At 48.0% G+C, this 15,761-nt stretch overlaps 1 protein-coding gene across 1 annotated transcript in view; it reads left to right on the top strand.

The window, feature by feature from the left end:
• Positions 1-540: 540 nt before the first annotated feature.
• The window catches only part of LOC144172781 (cytosolic Fe-S cluster assembly factor NUBP2-like), a 40,140-nt gene continuing 24,919 nt past the window's right edge, over positions 541-15,761 (top strand). Inside the window, exons 1-4 of the mRNA XM_077701386.1 lie at positions 541-634; positions 1,099-1,223; positions 3,046-3,134; positions 8,897-9,006. Of these exons, the coding sequence (XP_077557512.1) occupies positions 619-634; positions 1,099-1,223; positions 3,046-3,134; positions 8,897-9,006 (340 nt within the window). The 5' untranslated portion in view covers positions 541-618. The remainder of the gene's footprint in view (positions 635-1,098; positions 1,224-3,045; positions 3,135-8,896; positions 9,007-15,761) is intronic.

The raw sequence follows: 15,761 nt of genomic DNA, 5'->3' as shown, positions 1-15,761 counted from the left end.
CCAACTGCGTTTGTCGCACTGTGTACGGAAGTCACAGTGCGATAAACTTGATGTCGCCTTGATGCACTGATTCTCTGCGCTTTCGCTTCTCACGCACATGACTCTGGTCAAGCGTGGCCCGATGTAAACTGGCCAAGGATTATTTAACAGTGAGCAGGTCAGTAAATCACAGGCTTTTCTTGCTATCTCTGAATCGGAGTTTCTCGCCTTGTATATACTGGACAACTTTGTCCAACAGTGACAGGTGTGAAAATAGGGTAATTTAGATAAGTCGTTTTATATGTGGTCGCGCGTACCTGAAACATGTAAAATAAATTAGCGCTAATGGGGCAATATCTTGCCCATGAGTTCTGTGGCTAAAAGGTATATTCAAAACTCGCGCGTTGAAACTTAACAAAACGACAAATACTATATAGAAACTTACGATTGGTAGTTTTAAAACCATTTTGGGTATTATAGGTAATTCAAGTTGATATTTTTAGCCAGTGAGGTAATAACACTAACGGTTTTGCTTCTTCTCACGGCAACAAGGATAAAAAGCGCCGAACCACAAGGCGGACACCACGAGCGCGTCGTGAGACTTTTGAACCCAAATCCACAGCCATAACGTTCTCAAACATGGCAGGAGCCGGAGGTAAGTTGATGTACTTGATGTTAAAGTTTACGTTCAGTCCTGAAGTATTTAGCTTATCGCTCACAAGCATCACAAGCACCCTCTGAACGCTGTCTGAGCTGTGCCGCATGTATTGTCTCATTGTACGTTCCGCCATTTATTCGTTAACCCAGAGAACCACCCGGCAGAAACCGAAACCGTTTCTAGCGTGACTGCACATGTTGCAAAAGTTCAAAACAACCAAAGGTTCGATCTATTCGTAACTCTTCACGTACGAAAGCGATACATGAATGTTGTGTTTGCGCGAGCCCTCCTGTGAGGACTGTTGTGTTTCGTGTCATTTGATGGCCTCTCGGTTAACCGATTTAAGTGCATCGAAGAGTGAAATTTCACATCGTCCGCCCTGTTGTGTTCGTGCATTGTCATGCTATTCGCCCCCTAACAACAAAGCGTGCTGCAAGACGAACGGTGATCGTGCCGTACAGGCGATGGCACTCGAATCCTGGCCGGCGTGCAGCACGTCATCCTCGTCCTGTCCGGAAAAGGCGGCGTTGGCAAAAGCACGGTCGCCGTCGAGTTGGCGCTCACGTTGGTCGCCTCGGGAAAGAAGGTATACGTCGGACCTGCGTGCAGTGCATTTAGGGGTCTCGACCAGACGTTATTAACCGAAGTGCGCTGTTGCTTTTCCATTTACGGCTTTGTGTTCTAGGGTATACTTACGTGTTGAGATTAACTGCAGTACGCTAAGATTCGGGGGGTAGCTTGTGTTTGTTCATGTTGGATTGCGCTGACTTTTTACATGCGACGAAGAAAACTACGGAGGGGACATTTAGAAGACAAGCGCACACGACCAACTGATTTATTCACACGAAGTACACACGATTATGTGAACGTGAGCATGACAACAGCAGAACAAAATAAATTCTGTTGCTAACCCATCCTATTATTAATCTCTGCATTATCCAGTGGAGGCATCATGCTATCAAAAACGGTGTGGCGTAACGAATCGCACGTGCGAACACTATTTACAGCAGAACCTCGTTGATACATTCTCGGTTCATGCGATTTCCCGGTTAGTGCGCTCTCAGTTCTGAACACTAAAAATTCCCCGTAGTATGCTTCTTACCGGATAGTACGTTTTTCTAGATGGTACGTTTCTCCCTCGCGTTTTTTTTAAAGCATTCTAACGAGGTTCTACTGTATTTTGGGGTTGTCTTTTCACTCTCACCCATACCGTGATATAATTGTCTGGACCTTGTGGGACTAATCCAGCCGATAGTTTGCGCTTGTCTTGTAAATGTCCGCTGTGTGTCTTTCTCTGTCGTATGTAAAGAGTCAGCATAGTCCAACATTGACTATAATAATTTAGATTGTTGGACGAACTCTGAATATAATGGGCACAGTAGTGAATGCGCGCTACATCTATTTACGTCCTGCAAACCTGGAAACTCGGGGGAAATTTTACAAGCATGTAGCAGTGATGTTTAATGCATTCAACATTGTACGGGAAAGATTTTATCACTGCTTGCTTCACAAATCCCGTTGGTTACACACCAAAAAAAAAGGGGCTAGCGTGTAATGCAGCCTGACTCGTGTGAAGATACTGACTTGTCTGTCTGACTCGTGTGGAGATACTGGATTTGTGAATCCAGGCCAATCAGCCTCAAGTAATCTGTGCATTCTGACTTGATTTTTTAGGATTGTTAATGTTGAGGTGTAAATCAACGTGTCACGTTACATTGAGCAAGGGCTTTCATCTGATATTTTATAAAATACACACAGCCCATGTCCTTTTCTTGAATTGAGTGGGAGAGGTTATGCCTGGCATGGCAATTTCGCATGCAGCAGCGCCGTGTACTGAAGCTTCGCTGGAACAAGTGTGCGGTAGTGTCTCTCTGTAAGAGAAGCCAAACCTTGGGGGGGTGGGGGGGGGCCATACACTCCAGCTCAGTCACACTTGTAACGGCTCCACTTTTTGAACAAGTGAGATGCGACTGGTACATTGAACACTATTGTTGCGATGAAAGTGTGCGTATTGTGAACTTGAGGTATGGCGGGTACACAGTGGGCGACAATTGAGTTTGCGACAAGTGGGCTGTCCTGTGCATACAATAATGGCTCAGAAGTGCCTGCTGCCACACTTGCTACCAATTGCGAGGGCTGTTTTGGCTTTGTGCTGTCGTAAGGCTCGTAAAGATGCCAGTGTCCGCTTCTCTTCATCAACCAGTTTGTCAGATAGTGTACTGGGCAAAAGATCGAGCCAGCCTCCAATCAGGCCTAGCAGGCCAACCGCCCTGTGTTGTTCTGTGGTAGTAATCTGTTGATCACTTCTGGTCCAGAAAACCCCCAATATTATGTCAGAATAAAAAAAAAAAGAACAGAATTGAATAAATAATCGAATGATTCATCGATTGTTTGTCTCCCATGTTCAGGTGGGGCTCCTAGACGTTGACCTGTGCGGGCCCAGCATCCCCAAGATGCTCAACTTGGACGGACACAGCATTCACCAGTGCCCGCAGGGGTGCGTACTGTCGCCGATGCTTTTCATACATTGACCATGTTTCAAAGCAGCATGCTGGCAGTCATAATCCACACATGCGACTGTGCTGCAGGGCAGTGAGTCACGATTCTTGTAGTTCACTGGGGTTTAGGATCTCTGAGTGAGCTTTCTGTTGTAGCATGACACTAATTTAAAAAGAAAACAAGATTTCTATGCCTCACGGATGATGTTTGTGCGCACTACAAAATGCACTGTAGTGCCCGTGTCAGTAAAGCAGTAGGAAGCACCATTGCAGTGCCGTAAACCATCCCGGTATGGAGTTTTTTGTGTGTGTGATAAGGTAGTGGGGTGTGGGTCCATGCATTTGTTTGTTTCGTGATGTGATTAACTTTGGAAAGCTGCACGTTCCCCCTTCGTTGTTGTTCCCACTGAGGGGTTGTCTGTTTTTGAGTCAGAAATACTTTTGGCCCTTTGGTCCTGCCTTCTTTACTTTCATTGGTTTCAACCTGTCATAGCTTGATGGAGCAGGTTTTGTTCTCCACCTTTTTATTGTTTTTTAGGGGGAATGGAAGAAAAACGAAGAAATAAAGGGTTGAGGACCTCTAAGTCGGCTTTCTGTTGTAACAGGGCTCGAATTTTTTGAAGAGTCAATTTCAGTACCACAGAAACTGACCAGGTCAAACAGCGTTCATCAGAGGAGAAACATTTCCTTAGCATAGCCCTTCGAAAGAAAAATAAAGTCCTTGTTTAAGTTGTTTGGCGTGCTGAAGGGACCTCTGGGGAGGAAAACGCTGTGAGCCGGCTCCATGGCCGTTCATGTACTGATGCATACCAGGTATTGACAAAGTGGAGAGTGCAAGTAGCTTTCATCATTCACAAATTCCATTTCCTAGCCTTGCTTCAAAGAAGAACTGGGCAACTCTGCAGCAGTTCCACCTAAGTGGCAATACTGTTAGAGTGCTGTCCAGAGTTACGAAGATTGGCCAGAGGGGGGTACAACATGTTCGTATGTTAATATACATGTTGTTGCGACTAGTACTGACACAGACAACACTGAAATCTGAACAGATGGGGTGATGTTTATTTGATCGGAAAGCTGAAGCCAAGCAAGGAACGGCTGCCGTGCTTGCCGATTGGGCTTCGTCTGCCTTCTTCCCTTTCATCCCCTAGGATAAGGTCTGATGATGATCGCTGATGGTTCATCGCCTGAGTGTCGCTGAGAGAGAGGTGACAAGTACAATCAACAATAGTAGCAATACGTAGATGTCGGAATAAAATTTAAGAAAGCACAGGTGCAGGCGTTATTGGTGCTGGCATGTTGGATAAATCCTGCACGTGGGAAGAGCTTTGATTTGCACCGTTCAATTCTGCCCCCCCTTTTCCACTCCTTATAGAGCTGGCCGAGATCAATTGCTTGTATGGCCAGCCATCGCTAATGGTGGCCGTATTTATTCTTTCTCCGAATCTTTCACGGTTGGCAGTCGTCCCCAGACGTATTTCCATGCTTATAATCTCTGTCTTGGCACACAGCGTCGCAGTCTTGCTGATGATAGCGGTGAAGGTACCATCAGCTCCCCCGTTTGCCTTAGGTTGCAAGCCCATTGCAATCTCGTGGCGAACCTGCAAAAGCCCACTTGGGCAGCCGAGGTGATTTGGCTCGGTCAGCGGGCATTCTCCAGTAGGCTGAATGCCTATTGGGAAGCATGGCTGTGGATTCCCTGCTGTACTCTCAGGTGTCCTGGCTGTCATAGGAGACAGCACAGCCCATGTCTTCCCCCACCCGAAATTGAGGTCCGGTTCCCTCTTGCACTTGTTCAGCTCCCAAACCACCTTTTGGCACAAACCAAGACCGCGGCTTTAACTAAGCTGTTGAGGCAGCAGGAGCACAGCTAGTACTATTGACTCAAATGCACAGGTGATTTGGAAAGAGACGGAAACCGTACTCAGTTTGCTGACTGAACAAAGTGCTGCCTTCCTGGGAGGCTGGGTTGCCTGAGAGCAGAGTCCTTTGCATAGGCAGTCACATATTAAGAACGAAGCCCTTTAGCAAATCCTAATTTTTCGTGTCTGCAGTTAAAAATACCAAAAAATTGCTGAGCTTGCGCGCAGGCGCAGGCCTTGCAGGCCTGCGCCTGCGCCTTGCAGGCCTGAGCGCAGGCCTTGCAGCGACCGCCCAGTGTCATCGGTGCACTTTAGCAAGCCAAGCATACCCACTTGCGAGGTTGGCCAAGATTGACGGCCGTGTGTTTGAGATTTCGGCACACGTTAAAAGATCCCCGGGTGGTCAAAATTAATCTGGAGCTGTCCACTACGGCACGCCTCATCGCCTGCATTGCTTTGGCACGTTAAACCCTGCAATCAATCAATCAATGGCCGAGATTGGCCCCCTCCAAGAAAACACCTCCAGCGGTCGCCGTAATCGTGGCAATGCTTGCTCAGAATGAGAAAGACAGGTCATAGCGTACGCCCCTCCAAGGTGATGTCCAATTAATGTTTATCAAAAAATGAAGACAGCTCCCACTTACAGCAACAGTGATGGAGTAAAGGTCGTTGCGCCAGCAGCAAAGGAGCAAATCATCTGCAATTGTGGACTTAAAGGGTCGTGATGGCCGTGAAGGTTGCATACAGCTTCGCTACCTTCAAGTCTTGCACGTTAGTGTGAGCTTCCTTCATTTTTTTTTTATTTATTTTGAAGTGTGTACGTGTTGCCCATGGGACAGGTTGTATGAGGAACTATTAACGTTCATGAGAGCCTAAACAGGCTCACAGGCATCCAGCCTTGCAGCACTGCCTGTCAGCTTGGGGTCATGCTTAGACAGAGTTCTCTTGTAGCCCTTTGGGAACATCTTTGGTAGGTGGGTTGCAGAGGAAACAGACAGTGACAGTGAAAGGAAGGAACTGCCGTCAGCATTGGGCAGGGTTGCAGAGGAGGTGGCGGTTAGGACTGTTCAGACCCGCTGCGGTATCTCAAAGGCTACGGTGTTGTGCTGCTGAGCCGAAGGACATTGCAATTTCTATCCTGGCCGCAGTGGCTGCTTTGCAGATCGAGGCGAAAAGGGAAATCACCCATGTGTTAAGAAATTTCGGCGCATGTAAAGATACCCCTCATTATCATCATCAACAGCCCACTTTGTCCACTGCAGGACGAAGGCCCCTCATATCGACCTCCACCCGCTCCTGTCCTGTGCTGCTTGAGTCCATTTTTTGCCTCCGCAATTCCTTATTTTGTCCCTGCATCGAGTCATTGGCCTTCTCCTTCTTCTAGACTTGTCTCTCGGCGTCCACTCCGTTACCCTAATTGTCCATCGGTTATCATTTCGCCTAACTACATGGCCAGAAGAGTAAGACAGGGAGATATACCATCTCGCCCAAACTATTCACAGCATGTCTGGAGGCTTAAAAAACATGGTACTATTAAGAATAAACAGGGAATACTTTAGCCATTTGAGGTTGGCAGACGACACAGTCTTGCTGAGTGAGGCTGCAGAACGCATGCAAACAATGCTTGAGGAACTGCAGTCGGAAAGCACGGCTGTGGAGCTAAACATAAATATGAATAAATCTAAAGTGATGAGGAATAAGCAGGCTAAAAATGTCCTCTTGAGCTTAGGAAAACGAAACGCTAGAAGAGGTAACAGAATATAACTACCTCGGACAGATGGTTAGTGCTGACCCTAACCACGAGAAAGAAATGCGGTGCCGAATAGGTATGGGCTGGTGAGCACTCAGCAAGCACTCCCAAATAATGAAAGTAAGCTACCTCTGTCACTCAAAAGAAAAATCTACAACCAGTCCATACTGCCGGCTATGACATAGCTAAAAAAATTACCCCACCTTCCAGAGAGGGAAACCCTGTGGAGATGCGACGCATCTTGGGGGATCACTTGGTGTTTCCGTTGGGTTGATTCTCTAATTGCGTGAAACGTGTGAGCAACGCGTATGATGTATTCTTTATTTGACACGCGGCGTAACGTTAACGATGATGGCCTTGTGGTCGCTGAGGTGTACGGGTAGTGGATGGTGAAGTAACGGGACCACCGTGCAATTTGTAGCGAAGATCAAGTCTATGCACGTGCCCGAAATTGGAACGCCGGTGCTGGAACGACCGCGGCTATGACGCATTGTGGCGCGGCTATGGCGCAACACAATCCAACACAATCCACTTTAATCCAATTCAAATCCAAGCCAACCCAATCGAATCCAATCCAATGCCCCCTCGCGAGAGAGTGTTCGCTATCGGAGAGAAGAGGGGGTGAGCGGCGGAGAGCGCAGCTCGCGCGGCGAGGAGAATCGGGGAGGGGTGTGGACGGACAACAACAACGCCATATGGAGGGACAAGGCGAGTGAATGAGATGCAGTCGCATCTAAAACCTGGCACCTTACTAAGCAACTAGAAAGCAAGCTCGGGTTGGCTCAAGGGGCTGTGGAATAAATGATGTCAGGAATGAAACTCGGGGGCAGGAAATGAGCTACATGGGTCGGAGAACAAATTCGAGTTGACGATATCATAGTTTAAAAAAAAAAAGAAAAAGAAATGGACTTGGGCTGGCCATGGGGTGAGACGAACCGACAACTGATGGACGATTAGGGTGACAGAGGGGATACCAAGAGATGGGTCTAGGAGAAGGGGAAGGCCATTAATCCGATGGGGGAGGAAATGAGAACTCCCGGGGATAAACTGTTGGCTCGAGCAGCGCAGGACAAGAGCGGTTGGAGGTCAGTGCGAGAGGCCTTCGTCCTGCGGTGAGCCGCAGCAGGATGATGATGATGATGATGATTCAGGGTTCGCACAGGTCCTTGAAAACCTTGAAAACCCTTGAATTTAGAAGTGTCAATTTCAAGGCCTGGAAAGACCTGGAATTTTTAAAGGGTCCTTGAAAACCCTTGGTTTTTCTGGAGAGAACCAATGGCCCTATTTTTCACAAGAATTTAAAGTGTTTGTCGTGAATTTTAGGTGTTAAAAATGTAAAGAAACATTGTAACAATCAGGTTGCAGTGTATTGCGTGAAATTACGAGTTGTGGATTCTCATTATTACGAGGCAACATTGGGAGCAGCACTCCTTGTCACTCATTCATGTCACGATACAATCCCGTGAAAGCCGGCTTCTGTTCTCTGTCTTGCATGTTCCATCTAGTCTGTGGACAGCCTTTCATTGCATGTTTGCTGTGCATCATACACTCCATCTGGGGTTGCTTTTACGTGCAAATGGTGGACGTGTACATAGTTCATCCTGCCTTGCAGCAACACTTGCTGAGTTAATTTCAGCTGATACTCTTGCTGACAAAGCAGGAGATGCAGGCAACATTAACTAAGTTTTGAAATGAAACAGCCTAAGCAAAACACCAAGAAAAAAGGAAAACCTCTAAATACAAACTATGAAATTACAAATAAAGCTGGGGGAGCATTCATGAACCCATAGCACCTATCTAAATGTGCAGTAATCTTCTTAGGTATTGGGCAATAACAGAATTTTGCATTGTGTTGAAAAAGTTTTAAATAATCCCAGATAAAACATAAGATGCGGACCTTGAACATGTGTTTTCTGGTCCTTGAAAGTCCTTGAAAACCCTTGAATTTTTGCTTTTGAAGCCCGTACGAACCCTGTGTCATTCAGGTGGCCTCAAAGATTGATCTGGAGCCCTCCCCTACTGTGTGCTTCATGGCCCAGTTGTAGCTTGGTGTGTTGGGCCCTTCAATGGGCTCGCAGTATGTTACAGATACATGAATAAAATCGCGATGGAGTTATAGCTGTGCTGCCTTTTTCCCCTCGGTTGCCTGCAGCTGGGTCCCCGTGTACACGGATGCCAGCCAGCGACTGGCCGTGATGTCCATCGGCTTCCTGCTGCCCAACAAGAACGACCCGGTCATCTGGAGGGGACCCAAGAAGCACGGTCAGTCACCCCTCACGTGCGTCGTGCACCCTGACCAGGGCTTTTCGCTAGGGCTTTTAACCCTGATGCTGTTTAAAGGGATCCTGCAACACTTACCATCGACTACTCGGGATGTATTTTGGGGTAAATTCTATTGTCCCAGCAATCTCCTCCCGCAAGAATTATGAAAATCCGTTCACTATCACCGAAACTACGCGCGATGAAAAATCGCGCATAAATGTTCCCTCTCAACTCAACCGCGGACAACGCGACTAGAGTTCTTGTATACAGCTCCCCTACGCGATATACAGGAACTCTAAACGCGACGAAAGCTGCGCGCTCTCTCCCGGAAATGGGGGTGGCGCGCGGCGTTTTGTTCGGCGGCCTTCGATATGTCACAGGCCGGGGAGTTTCGTCCTTTTCCCCCGCAACGTGGACAGGTCTATTTCCGGTCTGGTGCCACAAAAAAGCAGGCATGGTGGCCTGCTCGCAAGCAAGCGCTCAGGTTGGTAGGGCGTTTTTGGAGTAATAAATGTTTGTTGTCGAGTGGGCTCGTTGAAAGTGGAATATTTAGTTCGTCACTCAAACTCCGCACGCACTCAAAACAAAAGAAACACCAAAAGCATGCGGACAGGTTCGGACATAGAAGAGGTTCATACACAGCGCCGACGACGGCTGATCGTCACAGGAAATTCCAGAATTTAGCCGCGAGGTTGACCGGCGACAGCCAATAGGACAGCCAGGACAGCCATGGCCCGATTGACGTCGCAGAGGCCATGCCAGGGGTGCATAATGAGGAGAATTGAAGAGAGCGCGGTTGGTTTTTCCGTGTCTTTCACGGCGATTTGCGCGCTTACCGCTTCACGTGCAGCGTAATATTTGGCTCGGGTGTTGCTGGAAGTCTAGTCTAAAAGTCGTGTAGGTTTACTTGCACTGCACGAAGAGTGTTGCAGGGTCCCTTTATGCTGGTGGTCGGGCCGGCGAACAAGCGCAGGAAAACCTCTCGGGGCAATCACATCATTGCGCCCGCCGGGACTGCATCTTTATCATAGCTTTGCCTCGCCGCACTCAGGCGGGACTTGTGTCGCCACCTGTCGGAAGTGCGAAACAACTGGTACAAGCAGGGCTTTGTAAATGCGTTGCAGGGTGGCTCACTCTACATCACTTGTTGCAACAAGTGGTGGACGGTGCGAAGAGAAGAATTAATGCCAAAGTGAAAGAAGCCAAAAGGCCAAGAAGCGATGCCGTTAATCAATCTCTTTAAATAGCATCCTGCATGCCAGACCACGCAAGCCAAACGGTGGCCACTGAACGAGTTGAAACATTTTGAGGGAAAGTTCATCCCGCTGCGCCCTATGCTACTTTTGGAGCTTCACCGCAAAGTCGGTGGGCACGCGTACATTGTACATATTTTAATGACCGAGTGTTCAGCGCTCTTTGGGGGCCAACGATCACACCACACAGAAAACTTAAAACCGAGTCTGTAAGCGTAACCACGTGTAAACTTTGTTGACTTAAGAATAAGCTAGGTCTTGTGCAGCAGCCAGGCATCACCAATGCCTGGCTGCTGCACAAAGGATGACGACTTCAAGCTTTAGCTCAAGGCGATACTCGGCATTTGAGGGCCCCTATATAAACTTACGGTAAACATTCAGCCTGTACTTAGCCTGCTTCTCTCTCTGCTTCGCCCCGCTACACTCAGTGTTCCCTCACCAATCACATACCAAATAACCAGTCAATTCTCAGCGGGTCGCAAACCTACCAGTGAACTCGCCCTTAACATTTCTGGCTGAATCGAGTGACATGCCGACAAAAAACTTTCGCGTTAAATTATTTGAAAACGAACAAGGTAGCCCAAGAAAGACCATCTCTTTTGTAGTAACCACTGTCAAGTTCTAGTGTTGCCCTAGCCACTTACTAGTTTGTTTTATTTCTGGCCTCGTTACTTTTCATGCCTTTTTTGTTCAAACAGGAATTGCCCGTCAGTGCTTGTTTTCATTACTTCCTTTCTACATGCTAGTGCCAGAGTCTTCTTTATACAGCACGTGTTTTACATTTGCAGAGGGCCTTGACAACTTTTTTAAAACCACCCATTGTTGCCAGGTATGAAAACAAACGTTGCCCATGCCCTCGCCACACAGGGGATGTGATGATGATGATGATGGTGGTGATTATGATGATAGAGGCCCTCCCTTTGTATTTGGACGTCGGGATCACCAACCGACTTGCCTGTGTTATTCTACTTATTTGCCACACCCTTCACTAACCTAATGGGTTACTCCCCTCCCCCCTTCCTGTTTTAAACAACTTCCCTCTTCCCTTCCCCCCCCTCCCCCCCCTTCCTGCCTTTGCACCCCTGTTTAACCCCCCCCCTTTCTGTTCTAAATTCATCATCATCATCACCAGCCTATCTACGCCCACTGCAGGGCAAAGGCCTCTCCCATTGTTCTCCAATTATCTCGGTCCTGTGCCAACTGTGACCAATTTATCCCCGCAAACTTCTTGATCTCATCTGCCCATCTAACTTTCTGCCACCCCCTGCAACGCTTGCCTTCTCTAGGGATCCACTCTGTTACCCTTAATGACCAGCGGTTATCTTGCCTTCGCATTACATGCCCTGCCCACGTCCATTTCTTCTTCTTAATTTCTACTAATATGTCTTTAACACCAATTTTCTCCCTGACCCACTCCGCTCTCTTCTTGTCCCTTAATGTTACACCTATCATTTTCCGCTCCATTGCCCGCTGAGTCGTTCTCAATTTAAGTTGAACCTTTTTAGTGAGCCTCCAAGTTTCTGCCCCGTAGGTGAGTACCGGTAAGATGCAGCTGTCATACACTTTCTTCTTCAGCGACAATGGTAGGCTGCTATTCATTATCTGAGAATGTCTGCCATATGCACCCCACCCCATTCTGATCCTTCTAATTATCTCTGCCTCATGGTTGGGATCTGGGGTCACAACTTGGCCTAAGTAGATATATTCGCTTACCACTTCCACTGCCTCGCCACCTATCTCAAACCGCTGTGCTATCCCGAGGTTATTGATCATTACTTTAGTTTTCTGCATATTAATTTTCAGGCCCACGGTTCTACTCTGTTTGCCCAGTGCGGAAAGCATGCTTTGCAATTCGTCCCCCGAGTTACTTAACAATGCAACTTCATCAGCAAATCTGAGGTTACTGAGGTATTTTCCATTAACCCTTACTCCCACCTGTTCCCAATCCAACGTTCTGAATACTTCTAAATACCTCTGTTCTAAATTATATTTCGGTATATTTATGGTTGCTGCACTACATCAACGAGCAATGGGAAAAGGGTCAAGTACCTGCTTTCTGGAAACATGCTGACATCAGCTTAATTCCCAAACCTGGAAAACCCATAAACTTCGCAAACATGCGTCCAATTTCCCTGACATCGTGCGTAGGCAAGTTATATGAACATATGGTGCATAATAGGCTTGCCCCTTACCTCGAAGACAAGGATCACTGGCCTCACAGCATGTACGGCTTCCGCTCGCACCTTTCTACACAAGATATACTCCTGCAAATCAAAGAAGACATCCTGGACAATCTAAGCAGCCAACACAAAAGCGCCATCTTGGCCCTTGACGTCAAAGGGGCCTTCGACAATGTCACACACCATGCTATATTAGAAGGCCTACAGTCAACCCACTGCGGCGAGCGGGCATACAACTTTGTACAAAATTTCTTGACAGACCGCACAGCGACAATTGTCATCGGGAACCTTAGAACAGACAAACTACCGACACCACCGAAAGGGACACCCCAGGGCTCTGTCATATCCCCTCTACTTTTCAATTTGGCAATGAAAGACCTTCCAGCACAATTGGATAATATCCCAGGCATCAGTCACGGTATCTACGCCGATGATATTACAATATGGACATGCACGGGCTCTGCCGGCACACAGCAAGACGCCTTGCTAGAAGCAATTCAAACCACCGAACAGTACCTTCGCCGACGTGGCCTGTACTGCTCTCCAGATAAATCCGAATTACTGCTCCTCAAAAAGCGAACCAGAGGTCGACCCCCAGCGCCAATTCCTGATATCGAACTTCGAGTCAACAACGCTCCAATCCCCCAGGTCAAAACTCTCTGCCTGCTAGGACTTACGCTACAGCAAGACGGAGCCGGCATGGCAACGCTCCATAAACTGCAAACTACAATTCATCAAGTTCTACATCTCATACGCCGTATCACAAATCGCTGACATGGCCTCAAAGAACAGGACGCAATCAAAATTGTGCAAGCATTAATAACGAGCAGAATTACGTATGGAACGCCGTATCTAGCCCTGAAAAATAACGAAAAAGAAAAACTCAATATCTTGATCCGAAAAGCCTACAAATTTTCTCTCGGTTTACCCCTCACTGCTTCTACAGACAAATTATTGCAATTAGGCCTGCACAACACTTGGGAGGAATTGGCTGAAGCCCACAAAACTAGCCAATTGGAACGCCTCAAACTCACCAAGACGGGAAGACACACCCTACGAAAACTGGGTTACGAAGTCCCGAAAGAAAATAACGCTAAACAACGCATTCCTCTACATGTTAGAGAGAAAATCACTGTCGCCCCAATACCAAGAAATATGCATCCGATCCACAACAAAGCACGACGCAAGGCAAGAGTTCAAGCTCTTCGAACTGCATACGGGAAACGGCCTGACGTTAGGTACACGGACGCATCACTATACCCCATTAGATCAGCCCACGCCATCAGCATAGTCAATAACCAGGGACTGGAGCTAGCTTCAGCTTCTATACCTACCAAGGACATCGACACCGCCGAAGAAGCAGCCATTGCCCTTGCAGCTACCACTGGCAAAGAACATGTCATCATCCTATCAGACTCCCAGACGGCGTGTCGAAACTTTCAAATTGGACGCATTTCATCAACAGCAGCAAAAATTTTATCGGCCCACCCTGATTTACCCGAAATTTTCATCATATGGACACCGGCTCACTCATCACTGGAAGGGAATGAGGCGGCTCATGCCGCAGCCCGAGCCCACACTCACCGGGCGTCTCCTTCTGGGATGTCAGCCAGTCCTTCCATTAGCCCAACGAGAGAAATAATCCCCAGAAGGTAGTGACATCCTGGCCCACTACCGCTTGGGACGAAGAGCCTTTCCGCCTCCACATCTCAACATGTCTCGCGAAGACACGGTCATCTACAGACAGCTACAGACTAACACATTTCCACATGGTACATTACTACACTCAATGCATCCGACACTGCACACGTACACTTGTAAATTCTGCGTGGAGCCATGCACTCTCTACCACATGGTATGGGAGTGCCGCCACACACCATCCCTTGCCCCAAACCCAAATCCCTCACTTGAGCAGTGGGAGGGTCGGTTGACCAGCTCCAACCCGGATCACCAACAACATCTGGTAGACCGGGCGAGACAGGCCGCCAAGACCCGGGGCTTCCTGGACTAAGGAGGTCCCCCACCTGGCGGTCAACCCAACAACATTGACTGCTCAATTAAATGTTTATTCCTCCTCCTACTCATCGTACATCCCACTCTCTTCCATACTTTTCTTCCACCACCACTCCAGCTGCCTCTTCGTCACCTCTATGGCCTTGAAGTTGAGGTTCCCCCCACCCCAAATCCCAAAGCCTCCGCCAGCGTCGCTTCCCCATCGTCTTGCCGAGGTCGTATCTTATGCTCTACAGTTTCCCGAACCCTGCCACAGCATACACAAGTTTTGTCCTGTTGCCTGCAGTTAGCCGTGTATGCTTGTGTTCTCAGACACTCCGCCCGTGCTTCAAAGAGCAATGCACTGCCTCGCGAATTGTCATAGAAACCTTCCTTCCTGATTTCTAGTTTTGCTGTTCTATAAGTCTTCAGGGTTTTTTTTCCCCTTCCATTCTCTGCACCCAATTTGCCGTCTCTGCAGCTTTTGCCTGCTTTTTAACTGTTGTGTAAACCCCACTTTCCTCTACCGAATTTCCGTACTGCTTGGTCAGCATCTGGTCCTCCGTCTCCACCACGTGTCCATGCTCCTCGTATGCAGGTACCCAAACACTCTCGCGGCCCATTTTTCCTCCTCCATGTCACGAAGTCGCTCCTCAAATTTTATCTTGCTCTGCGCCTCCCTCGCCTCAAAGGACGACCAGCCCATATCCCCCTGTACCACTTCATTCATAGTTTTGCTATGGGCCCCTAGGTCCAGCCTACCTAGCGCCCTCTGATTTACCGCCAAGCCCGCTTGCGTCTCTGACTTCATGCACAGGCCCGAATTTCTGAAAGTCAATCCTGGTAGTATGACCCCAGGATTGGTGCCCTAATCCCAGCAGAACCTGGAATTAGGGCGCCACAAGAGAGAACGATGGAATTTCTAGCACTGAGCAGGTGAAAAGGCGTTATACAGGAGGCTATGGCTCAGCCAAGCCAAGCCAGTGTCAGTGGCCTTGTTTTTTTTGTGTGTGTGTGTGTGTTTGTGTGTGTGCGACCAGTGGCATGAGCGGAAGGGTGGCTGATTTCACTGTCTCCTAAATGAAGCATAATTAACGCTGTCAAGCATGGGGTAAAACAGGCTGGCATTGCCAGAAGTAGAGGCCTGTCTAAGCAGACGGTCCTCTCAATTGTCAAGAACCAGGCCGCTGCAAATAAACGCAACTCCGGCGAGATTGAACGGCGCTATCGAATGTGTAAAGTGGTGCACCTGGAGTCGAGTCTGCCCTCGTCAATTTTTTTTGTAATGTAATAAAGAACTCAGGTTCAGTGAAGCTCGGCATTTATTATT

This window comes from Haemaphysalis longicornis, unplaced genomic scaffold (genome assembly GCF_048455015.1).
Source record: "Haemaphysalis longicornis isolate Haplotype H1 unplaced genomic scaffold, Haemaphysalis longicornis Haplotype H1 scaffold_26, whole genome shotgun sequence".
In the NCBI taxonomy this organism is placed as follows: domain Eukaryota; kingdom Metazoa; phylum Arthropoda; class Arachnida; order Ixodida; family Ixodidae; genus Haemaphysalis; species Haemaphysalis longicornis.
The sequence above is the reverse complement of the archived record's forward strand: the minus strand, read 5'-3'. Positions and strand labels throughout refer to the sequence as shown.